This window comes from Gobio gobio, assembly GCF_949357685.1.
Source record: "Gobio gobio genome assembly, chromosome: 7".
NCBI classification, from domain to species: domain Eukaryota; kingdom Metazoa; phylum Chordata; class Actinopteri; order Cypriniformes; family Gobionidae; genus Gobio; species Gobio gobio.
In genome coordinates this window covers 10,476,600-10,490,418 of record NC_137103.1, presented here as the reverse complement: position 1 = coordinate 10,490,418, position 13,819 = coordinate 10,476,600, and the positions used below count along the sequence as shown (strand labels likewise).

The window sequence follows — 13,819 nt, the reverse complement described above, 5'->3', positions numbered from 1 at the left end:
TTTATTTCACTAATTCCATTCAAAAAGTGAAACTTGTATATTAGATTCATTCATTACACACAGACTGATATATTTCAAATGTTTATTTCTTTCCATTTTGATGATTATACCTGACAACTAATGAAAATACCAAATTCAGTATCTCAGAAAATTTGAATATTACCTTAGACCAATACAAAGAAAGGATTTTTTAGAAATCTTGGCCAACTGAAAAGTATGAACATGAAAAGTATGAGCATGTCCAGCACTCAATACTTTTGACTGAATTACTGCAGCAATGTGGCGTGGCATGAGGAGATCAGTCTGTGGCACTGCTCAGGTGTTATGAGAGCCCAACTTCCTGATATACGGCTGCGTTGACCTTGGTACTGGTTGCTTTGGCACTGTGTGCAGGTGCCAAGTCCTGTTGGAAAATCAAAATCTGCATCTCCATAAAGTTGGTCAGCAGCAGGAAGCATGAAGTGCTCTAAAACTTCCTGATATACGGCTGCGTTGACCTTGGACCTCAGAAAACACAGTGGACCAACACCAGCAGATGACATGGCACCCCAAACCATCACTGACTGTGGAAACTTTACACTGGACCTCAAGCAACGTGGATTGTGTGCCTCTCCTCTCTTCCTCCAGACTCTGGGACCCTGATTTCCAAAGGAAATGCAAAATTGACTTTCATCAGAGAACATAACTTTGGACCACTCAGCAGCAGTCCAGTCCTTTTTGTCTTTAGCCCAGGCGAGACGCTTCTGACGCTGTCTGTTGTTCAAGAGTGGCTTGACACAAGGAATGCGACAGCTGAAACCCATGTCTTGCATGCGTCTGTGTGTAGTGGTTCTTGAAGCACTGACTCCAGCTGCAGTCCACTCTTTATGAATCTCCCCCACATTTTTGAATGGATTTTGTTTCACAATCCTCTCCAGGGTGCGGTTATCCCTATTGCTTGTACACTTTTTTCTACCACATCTTTTCCTTCCCTTCGCCTCTCTATTAATGTGCTTGGACACAGAGCTCTGTGAACAGCCAGCCTCTTTTGCAATGACCTTTTGTGTTTGCCCTCCTTGTACAAGGTGTCAATGGTCGTCTTTTGGACAACTGTCAGGTCAGCTTCTTCCCCATGATGGTGTAGCCTACAGAACTAGACTGAGAGACCATTTAAAGCCTTTGCAGGTGTTTTGAGTTAATCAGCTGATTAGAGTGTGGCACCAGGTGTCTTCAATATTGAACCTTTTCACAATATTCTAATTTTCTGAGATACTGAATTTGGGATTTTCCTTAGTTGTCAGTTATAATCATCAAAATTAAAAGAAATAAACATTTGAAATATATCAGTCTGTGTGTAATGAATATAATATACAAGTTTCACTTTTTAAATTGAATTAGTGAAATAAATCAACTTTTTGATAATATTCTAATTATATGACCAGCACCTGTAATGGGTCGCTGTTGAATAGTCTCACCCCCCACAACATTTAGGCATTAGTTCATAGACTTTACATCCAAAATGGCTGAACAAGTTGTCAAATGTCACATTTCAATTACATTTTTTTTCTACAGATATTAGTTGTGATGTGGATGAAAATGTGTGGCCCAACAGACAGGAACATCAGGTGTAGGAAGAATGTGCTGTAAGTCCTACAACACTTCATGTACAGTTTTCCCTAAGGAGATCGTCCTGTCTACTTTTGTTTTTTTCTTTGTGCTATGCAGTGCTGTCTTCTCCTTTCTGTATCGCAATGACATGGTCTGTCAACAAATTACAGTACAAACAGTAAAAGCATAAATGTGAATCTTGTCCAGTCTCTTGCATTCAAACTCCCACATACACTAAAGGCGTAAGCGTAACCTACAATTTACAATAATTGTCATCAAAACTTTCACCATAGTTTCCATCAGAACATCCCTCCAGGGTACACTGTTCTATTGACAACATGACTGGCACTGACATGTTCACTGACACAGATATTTACTTTTGAGAGATGAACTAAGGATTTTGAGCAAGAGACTGGCTTTTGCAGGTAAGCCATGGTGTTTTGCCATTTGTACGAATTGTTTTGAGAAATGCACTTAGCTGCTGTTTAGCAAATGTCGAGGACGATTCGAGAATCCTTGATGAAACCAACAACTGAGAGAAAAGAAGCAAACTATGAGTGTTTTTTTTTTTTGCCATCTTTCTTTTCCAGCTCAACTGTCACAGAATGGAACGCACAGGATTGTGGGATATCAAAGGCAGTGAAGGATACATCTATGATACATCATGCTTCCCTCAAAACTCGATCAGATGAAGGTCTCTCAGGAGACAGGAAGTGAAGCTAACATTAGATTCGGACGTCTGTTGATGCCTTCCTGTCTTGAAATGTGTCCTCCGAAGGCAGCATTTTCCAGTTTTCGGACGCAGCCGTGGAGTGAGGTAATGCACAAATAAGAAATTAGAAGCACCCACTGACATCCCAGGATTCTCCTTCAATGATTTCACTTGTTGGGACTTTTCTGTGCAACCAAGACAAAAAACAAAACATGTCTGTTGCCCTCGTGTGGCTGTGAAATGAAACAACCGCATCATTTGGAATTCAATTTATTTCAACAAAACAGAATTATTTGGAAAACCAAGATGTGGGCTAGTTATCACATGGGCTGTCACTCAATACACGTGATATCAACTCAAACATACCACTAAAATAGCAGCATGGTGGAAATAAATACATATCCACCAGTGATTCGGCCACACATATCTGACAAATGTTTTTCAAACATAAATTGTCAATGAGCGCAGTACGGGATACAGTCTTAATTTAGTGTGGAATACTCCACCAGAAGTGCAATATTGTTATTTAACCCAATTAAATGACTGCAAAAAAATAAATACATTTCAATTCTGTTATGGATTATTGTGTCAAAAGAATAATAAAAGACTAATATTCAAATGTCCAGGGGAAATAAAAGCAGACCAGCAGGATTTGGGGGCTTCAACAGTCCCTGATCAGTTGTGAAATGTTTAGTCCTTTTGCGTCCTGTATGTGTGAGGTAGGTAAAATGTTCAAGACCTCATTCTAGCCAACGACTTTCACATCTGGTTATTGCTATTAGCATCAGTGGAACAAATCTTTCACTTAAAGTCACCCAAAAATGAAAATTGTCCAACCCAATCTCTCGGCAATTCGTACATATTTTACAAGGTGGCTAATTCGGACCAATTTGTATGTCCTTACTCGTACAAATTTGTAAGATTTTTGTTAAATTTGCCAAACGCACATATTTGACGAGTTGGTAAATTAGTATGATTTAGTATGAATAACCTACCCCTGACCCCGCCCCTAAAACCTACCCATGCGGTATAGAGACAGATTGACACGCGTCATAATCTGAAGACCACGCCCACCGAGGGGAAAACAATCCAACGCTCTCCATTGACTTTGTATTGCGTGAAGAGCCTCCTTGTCATTTTTGACTTGTAACAAAAAACTGAACAATGTTTAAAAGCTGACATGTGACAGGGTGTTGAGCAAACAAGCTAAAAAACACAGAACCAAAAACCCAGAAGTTTTTATAAGCTGTTAACCCAAAAAACGAGTGTTTAAGGACACAAAAGTGGAAACAGGCCATTGAGACAGAGCGTGACAGGTTATATTACACTGAGAACTACACCCACTGGAGGGGAACGCGATCAGCGACAGGAAATATCATATATAAAACTGACATTTGGATATTTGACTTAAAGGAACACTCCACCGTTTTTAGAAATAGAGCTTATTCAACTTCTTTCCTACATTTAGATATGTGTGCAAATGCATTTTTGTCTCAGTGCATGCATGGTTTTAGTTTGGCAGGGTCGCCGCTAGCTTAGCTTAGCATAATCAATGGAATCCTATGTTGCCAGCTAGCATGTCCCGAGTAAAAGTGATCCAAAAAAAAACTAATTACTTTTTGTGGCCTGCGTATTCAAAACTAATACAAATAGCGATGCAGATTAAGACTAGGCGATTTCCTAGGCAGATACTGACTATATTATGGCACTGCTACTTGGGTGCAGAGATATCACGCAACACATGAAATCCCACAACTTCCATCAACATATAGTTTTTTCCCGTTTTTTGTCGCGTTGCACACCGGTGTGTTGACGGAAGTTGCGGGATTTCATGTGTTGCGTGATATCTCTGCGCCCAAGTAGCAGTGCTTCGCCTGTGCTTCACCCCAATATAGTCCCAAGTCAATATCTGCTTAGGAAATCGCCTAGTCTTAATCTGCATCGCTATTTGTATTCGTTGTGAATACGCAGGCCACAAGAAGTAATTAGGTGGGTTTTTTTTATTTTTATCCCTTTTACTCGGGACATGCTAGCTGGCAACATAGGATTCCATTCATTATGCTAAGCTAAGCTAGCGGCGACCCTGCCAAACTAAAACAATGCATGCACTGAGACAAAAATGCATTTGCACACATATCTAAATGTAGGAAAGATGTTGAATAAGCTCTATTTCTAACAGTGACTAAATGTTTACTGCACACATAGGCATACTGAGTGTCAGGATCTCAAAATGAACCCATTCTTCCTGCTGATGCTTCACATCTTATTGCCTGTATCCACTTTTGTCTCCTTAAACGCTCGTTTTTTTGGGTCGACAGCTTATAAAAACGTTTTTCTGGGTTGTTTAGCTTGTTTGCTCAACACCCTGTCACATGTCAGCTTTTAAACATTGTTCTGTTTTTTGTTATAAGTCAGAAATGACAAGGAGGCGCTTCACGCAATACAAAGTCACTGGAGAGCGTTGGATTGTTTCCCCCTGGTGTGGGCGTGGCCTAAATACGCTGTGTCTCTATAGACAAACCGTACAAGTGAGGTTGTGTGAATTAGCCACCTTGTACAAATATGTACAAATTGGTTGTGAGATAGCGTTGAACTATCCCATAATTTACTCACCTTAAAGTCATCCTAGGTGTATATGACATTCTTCTTTCAGACGAACACAATCGGAGTTATATTAAAACATATACTGGCTAATCCAAGCTTTATAATGGCAGTCCAAAATTTGAAGCCCAAAAAAACTGCATTCATCCATCCCATCATATAACTGCTCCACACGGCTCCGGGGGTTAATAAAGGCCTTCTGAAGTGAATCGATGGGTTTGTGTTAGAAAAATATCCATATTTAACACGTTATAAAGTAAAATATCTAGCGTCCGTCAGACCGCCTTCCATATTTAACTTATGAAGAAAGTGTAACGCCTCTACGAAACACGTCGCGCTAGTTACGTTGAATACAGAAGGCGGTTCGCCGGAAGCTAGATATTTTACACTATAACGTGTTAAATATGGATATATAATATATTGTCAAATTTTGGACTGCCATTATAAAGCTTGGAAGAGCCAGGACATTTATTAATATTACTCCGATTATATTCGTCTGTAAAAAGAAAGTCATAAACACCTCGGATGACTTGAGGGAGAGTAAATCATGGGCTAATTTTCATTTTTGGGTGAACTATCCCTTTAAATGCGCATTGGCTAAAATGATGCTCGAACCATCGTCCATCCACCAGCCTTCGAAGCGATCCGGCTCTTCTATGTGAAGCGGTAGTGTAAAGCTTCATCCTGGAAGCCTTGCTCCAGGCCGATGATGTGCTGGATGACTCCGCCCTCGAGCAGGCGCGAGCCGTACGCTAGAGCCTCGCCCTGGTCAGCAGCCAATCCCACGCTCTGCAGCCAGCGAACCATGTCACTGCCCAGAAACGTGTCTGTGGTGCTCCTCCGTCCACACCTGCACAGCAGAGCACGCGTCACCCACTGCACCCAACCCACAAACACCAGCACAGAGAAGCAAGAGCGGCGGAGGACGCAAGCGGGACACGGACAGGAAAAACAGATGATTAGAAAGCAAGGGAAGAGCTTTGAACCACAAACAAATGGGGGGGGGGAAATCTGTGAGATTCATGCAAAATGTGCAAACATGTTTTAATGAACAAACATGCTGTAAAGAGAAAATCGTGATCAGATCTAGACTAAATGATACTTTACTATGCATGCAACAAAAACAAACCAAACATGCGAATGAATGCAAAAAACTAAAGAGCGAAATAGTATGGCAAGCCAGGATATGAATTCTTTAGTGGATTTCTACAAGTAACAATGGCAGTTCTTGATATCAGGAATTACATTTCCACTAGTAAAAATTATTGGTATGAACAATGATGTCACCACTCTCAGAAATATGAATTATTAATATGTGTAATTGTATTCTCACTAGTGAAACATCACCATAGGCTGCTATTCAAGTTCAGTTGTTGATACAAGATTTGCTTTCTTACTAGTTGAAATTCCAATTTCACATCAGAAATACAATTCTCACTAGCGGTGGGCGATATAGCCTCAAAATTATATCACGATATTTCAAGAATATTTGCGATAACAATATTTATGACGATATAGAAAAAAATATATGAAACAAAGTTTTATTGGTTATTGCAGCTGGTAGGCAGCAGCATGTATTAGTGCAAACAAAACTATAACATAACATTTTAGTTTAACAATAACTAAAGTCATTTATGCCAGGGTCTGTCTGAATATTTGATTCTGATTGGCCGGAAGGTTTGCAATAAAATCGTTTAATGCACAGGTAGTTCCAAGTCAGATGAATCCTCGCTCTATATTAACGCGCTGTTTTCATTTCAGGTGCGTTTACATGGAGCACTAAGTCCAAACCGAATGAAAATGCTCCATATAAACACCTAAATCCGAATAAAAATATGTTGTACTTTCCTCTCATCGACATTATATTTTTCTGAAGTGTTAAACTTTATTTCGTAACAAGTTATGAAGATAATGTTGGAATAATGACAGACAAAGCCTAGTTACACCATCTCACCTGACAGTGTTTGTCCCAGGCACTTTCTACTTCAACTGCGCCTGACAGAAGAATTGATTTTGCTGAGGTGTTTCTTACAGCAACACCAGAACGGTTTACATAACGTCTCATGTAAACGGTCCACAGATTTTAATCGGAATGATTTTAATCGGAATTACATAAAAGTGTGCATGTAAACGGGGCTATTGAAGAGCACACGCACACACACATGCGTCACTCGCATACAGACAGCAGAGATCGCGCTGCACATTCATGAGCACAGAAACTTGTTATTAACGCCGCCCTGCGACTTTAAGCTACTGGATCACTACATTATATTTCTCAGCAACAATGAGGTTACATCGCTATTTTTAAGTAATAAACGCACATCTTCGTTGTTAAGAGAGACGCTGAACAGACGCAGGTACGAATTTCTCAATAATTAGTCCAAATAAATTATATAATCAATTCATTCAAATAAATGTAATCTTACGCACTACTTTATCTCTGTGTCTGATTCAAAGAAGGCAGATGCTAGATCTCACGAGCCGTAACAGACGAAAATAACTGTCAATGTTATTAATATTTGTAAATAATACAAATTATTTGACCCTTCCGGTCAAATATTGCGCTGCCAACATCAATAAACAGCTTTAAGTTGTCAATGTTTTGTCAGTTGTCAAGAGTGCAGACCTCTTGTAACCAAGTAGCTCCCTTTTAGGTACTAAGTTGTTATTGGAGGCTGACATGCTGCTCTCCGTGTACACTCTCAGACATGTGTTGTTGTTGTGCGCGCTAGGGAATGTAAATGCGCCATACGTCATTGCGTCGTTATATCATTGATATCGCGATATGACACTTTTTTATCATGTAAAAATGTATACCGGCATTATCGTGGACGGTATGATATGGCACACCCCTAATTCTCACTAATAAAAATCATCATTGGAGATCAATAATTGCATGATTACTAGTGCAAATGTCTGTTCTTCATATCAACAATTGACTTGCTACTGTAAAAATGTTCATTTTTGTTATCAATAATTCGATTGTCACTGGTGACGATGTTCATTTCTGATATCATGAATGTGATTGTTACTAGAAGGAAACCATTTTAGATGTCTTACTCTCCTAATTACTGATATCAGAAATAATAAATGTAACATGTTGAAAGATATTTACATCAAGAATTAACCCACTTTATATTCGGTGGCCTTGACTACAATGTACTAACATTTAAATTAATCATTTGGTACAATGCACTTATTGTGTACATACATGTTTTTACATTGTACTTACATTTTAAAAATGACCTGCATGTAATTACATCTGTAATTCATTTATGTAGTTACATTTATAATTACACCGTTGACACTTCCCTTACACCTAACCCTACCCTTAAAGGATTAGTTCACCCAAAAATGAAAATTAGCCCATGATTTACTCACCCTCAAGCTATCCTAGGTGCATATGACATTCTTCTTTCAGACAAACACATTGAGTTATATTAAAAATGTCCTGCTCTTCCAAGCTTTATAATGGCAGTGAATTGATGGGTCGTTTTTGAAGTCCATAAAAGTGCATCTATCCATCATATAACTGCTCCACACGGCTCCAGGGGTTAATAAAGGCCTTCTGAAGTGAAGTGATGTGTTTGTGTAAGAAAAATATCCATATTTAAAAACTTTGTAAAGTAAAATAACTAGCTTCCGGCGGTCAGTGGTACACAAGTCGACTTGCACTAAAAGAGTAACGCCTGAGGTGATGTACAGGAGCATCACAAGCTTTGACGCCTCTCGCGGATAGAGCTGGACATCAAACTCTTCTCTTATATCGAAATCCTCCGCATTTCTCTTTAAAAATTCTCATTTTAGACTTCTAATTCATGACCGGTTTTGTTTTGCTCTGTGCTTCTGCGTTTGTCAATACGCATGCGTCTAGGGTCAAGGGTTAAATATGGATATTTTTCTTACACAAATGCACCTCTTCGCTTCAGAAGGCCTTTATTAACCCCTGGAGCCGTGTGGAGCAGTTATATGATGGATAGATGCACTTTTATGGACTTCAAAAACGACCCATCAAGTCAATAAAGCTTTGAAGAGCAGGACATTTTTAATATAACTCTGATTGTGTTCGTCTGAAAGAAGAATGTCATATACACCTAGGATGACTTCAGGGTGAGTAAATCATGGGCTAGTTTTCATTTTTGGGTGAACTATCCCTTTAAACCTACACATACCACCACACCTGCCCCTAACTTTACCCGTATCCCACCTCAATATGAGCAAAAGTGTTTTGCAATACAATATGAACACAATAAGTACATTGAACATATTTCTTAAGGCCACCTAATATAAAGTGGGACCGTGAAAATTATATCAGTTCTTGATATGGGGAATTTATATTTTTACTGATATTACTGATATCAAAACGATTGCTAACCATGGGGCTATTGGTGCTGACAGGAATTCAACATCAGAAAATAATTCCTGATATCAAAAATGGCCATTGTTACTAGTATAAATCGAATTCCTGATATTAAGATTTCGTAATGAATAAATGGCTTGCCATAGAGATAGGTATCAGTGAAGAGTCTCTCACCTTTTCTTGTGAACGATGTCTTTGACGCACTGCTGCTTATGATATGTGAGGAACTGACGGCAGGTCAGTCTGATCTCCTCAGACGCCGCAGAGCCCGCGACCTCCTGACCCCAACCCCGCCACAGCCTCGCTAACCTTTACCAACACACACACAACATCTAATCCTTGCCTCATTGTGTATACTGCAGTTATATTACATCTAATATTCACATTAAACTGGGTTTTTTTTCTTAAGCTCTTTCTCCCATCCAGACCATTTATTGAAGAAAAGACACAAAAATGGTTTTAAAAAAAAGTTGTGGAAATATATAATTGATAAATCAATAAATGCTCCTTTTGGAATGGGGATTCCAGAAAATAACAGCATGCTTTCATAGTGTCAAAAGAGCAAGTAAAATCTGATTCATCATCATTTGAGCCCTTTATAGCTTTGCAAGTCGAGTTACCTTTTTTTGAACGGAGAGATAATCAAATGCTTGTCAAGGCCAAAAAATGCGAATGAAATGAGACCCTACAGTGGGAAGACAGAAAGAGACGCATGCTTCAGGAAAAGTGTAAGACTTCAGCACAACACATGTGACAGGCTCACACACACTCACCTGCCCATAGTTGGCCACAACACTGAAGAACTGCAGCTCCAGATACAGCCGTCCTGGATCTTTATTAAAGAGCCACCACAGACAGCTGGAGAGATTCTACCACACACACACACACACACACACACACACACACACACACACACACACACACACACACACACACACACACACACACACACACACACACACACACACACACAGAGAGAATGAAGAGTGACTAGACTACAACTGTACTGTAAATAACAGTCAAATAGGGCTGGGCGATAAAACGATATGCATCACGATAGACACGTAATCGATATCAGTAAAAAATGCGTTCGATAAAACGTTCAATTTTTTTTTTCTTCGTCGGAAGAAACCAGAGGTTGCGAAGCAAGTTTGGTTGCATGAACAAAGGCACTCACTCTCTGGTAACCTAGCAACGTAGGGAGTGACACGCTAACAGCCAATCATGTAACAGTATCAAGTTTAGTTGCGCCATATCGATGTCTCATGTTGGATTCTTCAGTAACAGAACCGGCATGGAGTGATAAATGAGTGCCGCAGTGAGCGAGGAAATTGTTGATAAAACAGGAAAACAAGTCAGCTCGCCAGTATGGCAGTATGGATTTTATAAGTGTAACCGTAGTCAGACCAATGTCGTCTACAAATTATGCAAGACCGTCGTCCCCACCAAGCCTGGTAATACCACAAACTTGTTTTACCACCTTAAGCCATGTTTATACTTTCGTCTGGCTCCGCAGCGCGAGCCTCCGCTGACAGCGCGCGCGCCTCGTCCGTTTGTGGAGGTGTTTATACTCGACACGCTCGCCGTTGTAATATTCTTTGAAACGACAGAGGGCGACGGAGTAATTTTTCTATAAACCACCAGGAAACAGCGGCGAGACACACGTGACACTGTTTACTTTAGTAAACTTGACCAAAACCACACTACGAAAGAATCGTGTAAACCCAATATTACTTGTGACACAGAATAGAGAATGGGAGAACATGTATACAACTAAATAAACGATCTCTTAAACATTTTCTAATTTCTCTAAACATTTTCAATTCGTTTCGTGAAATTTTTTATTAAACATGGATCTTTATTTTTCATTAACCCTCTGGGGCTCTTCGGTCATTTCTGACCCGAATCTTTTAAAATAAAAAATGTTAAAAATCGTAGCTTCATCGGAATGATCCGGAACTTGGTGACTTTATTGGTATTTGGTATATGAACACCCCAACAAATTGGGGACAGGATTTGAAAAGTCTAAGTGGTCATAAAAAAAATGGTCACACTCAGGACATTCGGGTCAAAAATGACCCCCATTGGAAATGAATGGGAAATTGGCCGGCAAAACAGACAAAACAACTCACACACAAAAACACAATTAGCTTTTGGAATGGCACGCGTGTGTGCGTGTGTTTTTGTGTGTATAAGTGTGTGTGTGTGTGAGTTTTTTTGTCTGTTTTGCACTCCTTCACTGTTGAGTCCTTTTTTTCTGCATCCTGGCTGATTTGTAGATTGTATGCACAAAAAAACTAATTTCCCATTAATTTCCTATGGGGGTCATTTTTGACCCGAAGGTTCTGAGTGTGACAATTTTTTTTTTGGGTGTTCATATACCAAGTACCAATAAAGTCACCAAGTTTCGGACCATTCCGATGAAGCTACGATTTTTCAAATGTTTTTATAAAACGCAAGATCCACTATAGTGGTAAAAATGTGCTATTGCGTGATAAAAATGCTCAATGTGTCCACCGGATGGCACAGATCACATTTAAAAAATTGCTTTCATGAGGCCTAGGCTTGACTCTAAAATTAAATGCAGCTTTAATAAAAAATACAATTATATATATATACATTTTTTATTATATTCAGTGGGAAAAAATGGGTCATAATTATTGCATAAATATTAATTATTAATCATAAAATGATCTCAAAACACCAAAAAAGAAAAGAAAAAATATTATTGAACAATTCTTGATGTAAATATCTTTCTGTGTACTAATATTTTCATGAACAAATCATGATTCATCAAAAACTTTCGATCAAAATGTTATTCTAAAATCACAATGCATTAAGAGCATCAAGGTAAATTGTACTTGTAAATTTATCTTCCGAGAAACATGCAAGTATCTTCAGCAGAATAAAAAAAATTTGATATTTAAACAAAATAAGGGGAAATATCCTCATCTTGTTTGAAAGTTTTCACCCACACCTGTGTGGTGGATGGATTATCTCGGCAAAGGAGAAGTGCTCACTAACACAGATTTAGACACATTTGTGAATAATATTTGAGAGAAATAGGCCTTTTGTGTACATAGAAAAAGTTCAGCTCATGAAAAATGGGGGCACGTTTATAATTTTGTTCAGTGTATATTAATATATATTCATATTTAATATTTGTTTATATTACATTTTTTAACAGTCCAATCATACATACAGGGCTATAGAATGGTGCATAAAACAAATTCATAAGGGAAAAAAACAGTAAATAATAAATCAGCTCAACTGCGGGCTCCAAGTGATCAAGGGCGTTCCATTTAAACACATTGCAATGGCTCTGCCAGAAGTGGGCACTCGTGCAACGCAAGCAATGACGTTCATCCGAGTGAACGAGATGGAGGGAAGTTAGCAAAGGAAGGGCGTGAAAAATGAGAAGTCAAGTGTGAATAATCCACGCAATTATTAGTGAATGAGACCCAATGTCTCTATGACAAAAACAAAGAGCATATTATTATTAGCCTGGTACATTTTATGGTACCATTAGACATTAACACCATTGGACTTTTTTTTGTAAGAGGTGTTGTTTCAAAGTATAGATTACATTTGTATTGGTGTGGTGTGTGAAAAAGAGAGGATAATGCATCACTATAGCCAGCTGTTTTATCAGGGGTGTGTAGATGTTTTATACCCAGTGAATGAATGAGAGTGAATGAGTGATGCTGTACTCACAGCGAGGAGACTGACGGTCAGTAACAGACACACCAGCACGTGTCTAGTCGACTGTATATCGGTGTTCTGTCTTTCCACCTGTTTCTGTTCCTCTTCAGCCAGCAAACAGCTTGTGGATGTGCATTCCTGGCTACATTGACCTGAAGACAGCATTTAATACTATGCATATTTCACATTTCTTCCCCTTTTAAAAATGCATTCCATTCAATAAAAGGGTTTTATTGTTGCAGAAGTCATTAACAGTTCATGCAATAATGAAAATTCTGTCACTCTGAATGTGTTTTATTAAAAGTGTGGTATCATTGGTTTGAGATATTTCAACAGGTATTCAGAAGGAAACACTTCCTTATCTGTACATCTGCAGTACGTCTTATTGAGCTCTAGCTATAGCACTTCCTCAAAACTCCCTCTGAACAATAAAGCCATTTCTTATGCATCTAGAGACAGTTTGAGTGAACAGGAACTGAAAGAAAGAGCGAACCTGTTTGCATGGATCCTTCCTCTTTGGTGCTTGTTATGTCAGGAATGGTCTGCACAGGGTCACACGCACACTCGCACAGCTGACACTCTGACAAACACAAAGATTGGTCAACAGCCTTCATCTTTCATAGAGCCATAGAGGTTTCACATTCACTGCTTTTGTAAGCTCAAAGTGGCATAGCCTACTACCTACTACTTACCTTTTTCATCCTCAGTAGTATGTATTATGTACTCACTATAACACCTTCTATGTTTATGGAATAACCAGATGGCCCATTCCATTTCTAAAGTGTGCAACCAGAGCATTGTGTGAAATACTGAATTCCACAATTCAATTTTCTTGACTTCCATTTCCAGTGTGACAA

General features: G+C 39.0%; 1 protein-coding gene across 4 annotated transcripts in view; it reads right to left on the bottom strand.

Annotated features, from left to right (window-relative positions):
* Positions 1-2,159: 2,159 nt before the first annotated feature.
* The window catches only part of gpr155a (G protein-coupled receptor 155a), a 50,253-nt gene continuing 38,593 nt past the window's right edge, over positions 2,160-13,819 (bottom strand). The window contains exons 11-17 of one of the 4 annotated variants that reach the window (XM_079821584.1): positions 13,456-13,542; positions 12,975-13,114; positions 10,034-10,129; positions 9,881-9,945; positions 9,435-9,569; positions 5,516-5,750; positions 2,160-2,484 (exon numbers count right to left, since the gene is read on the bottom strand). In XM_079821584.1, the coding sequence (XP_079677710.1) occupies positions 5,555-5,750; positions 9,435-9,569; positions 9,881-9,945; positions 10,034-10,129; positions 12,975-13,114; positions 13,456-13,542 (719 nt within the window). In that variant the 3' untranslated portion in view covers positions 2,160-2,484; positions 5,516-5,554. Of the gene's footprint in view, positions 2,485-2,554; positions 3,395-4,687; positions 5,777-9,434; positions 9,570-9,880; positions 9,946-10,033; positions 10,130-12,974; positions 13,115-13,455; positions 13,543-13,819 lie in introns of those variants that run through there. The other 3 variants (XM_079821585.1, XM_079821583.1, XM_079821586.1) reach the window with 3 other exon arrangements.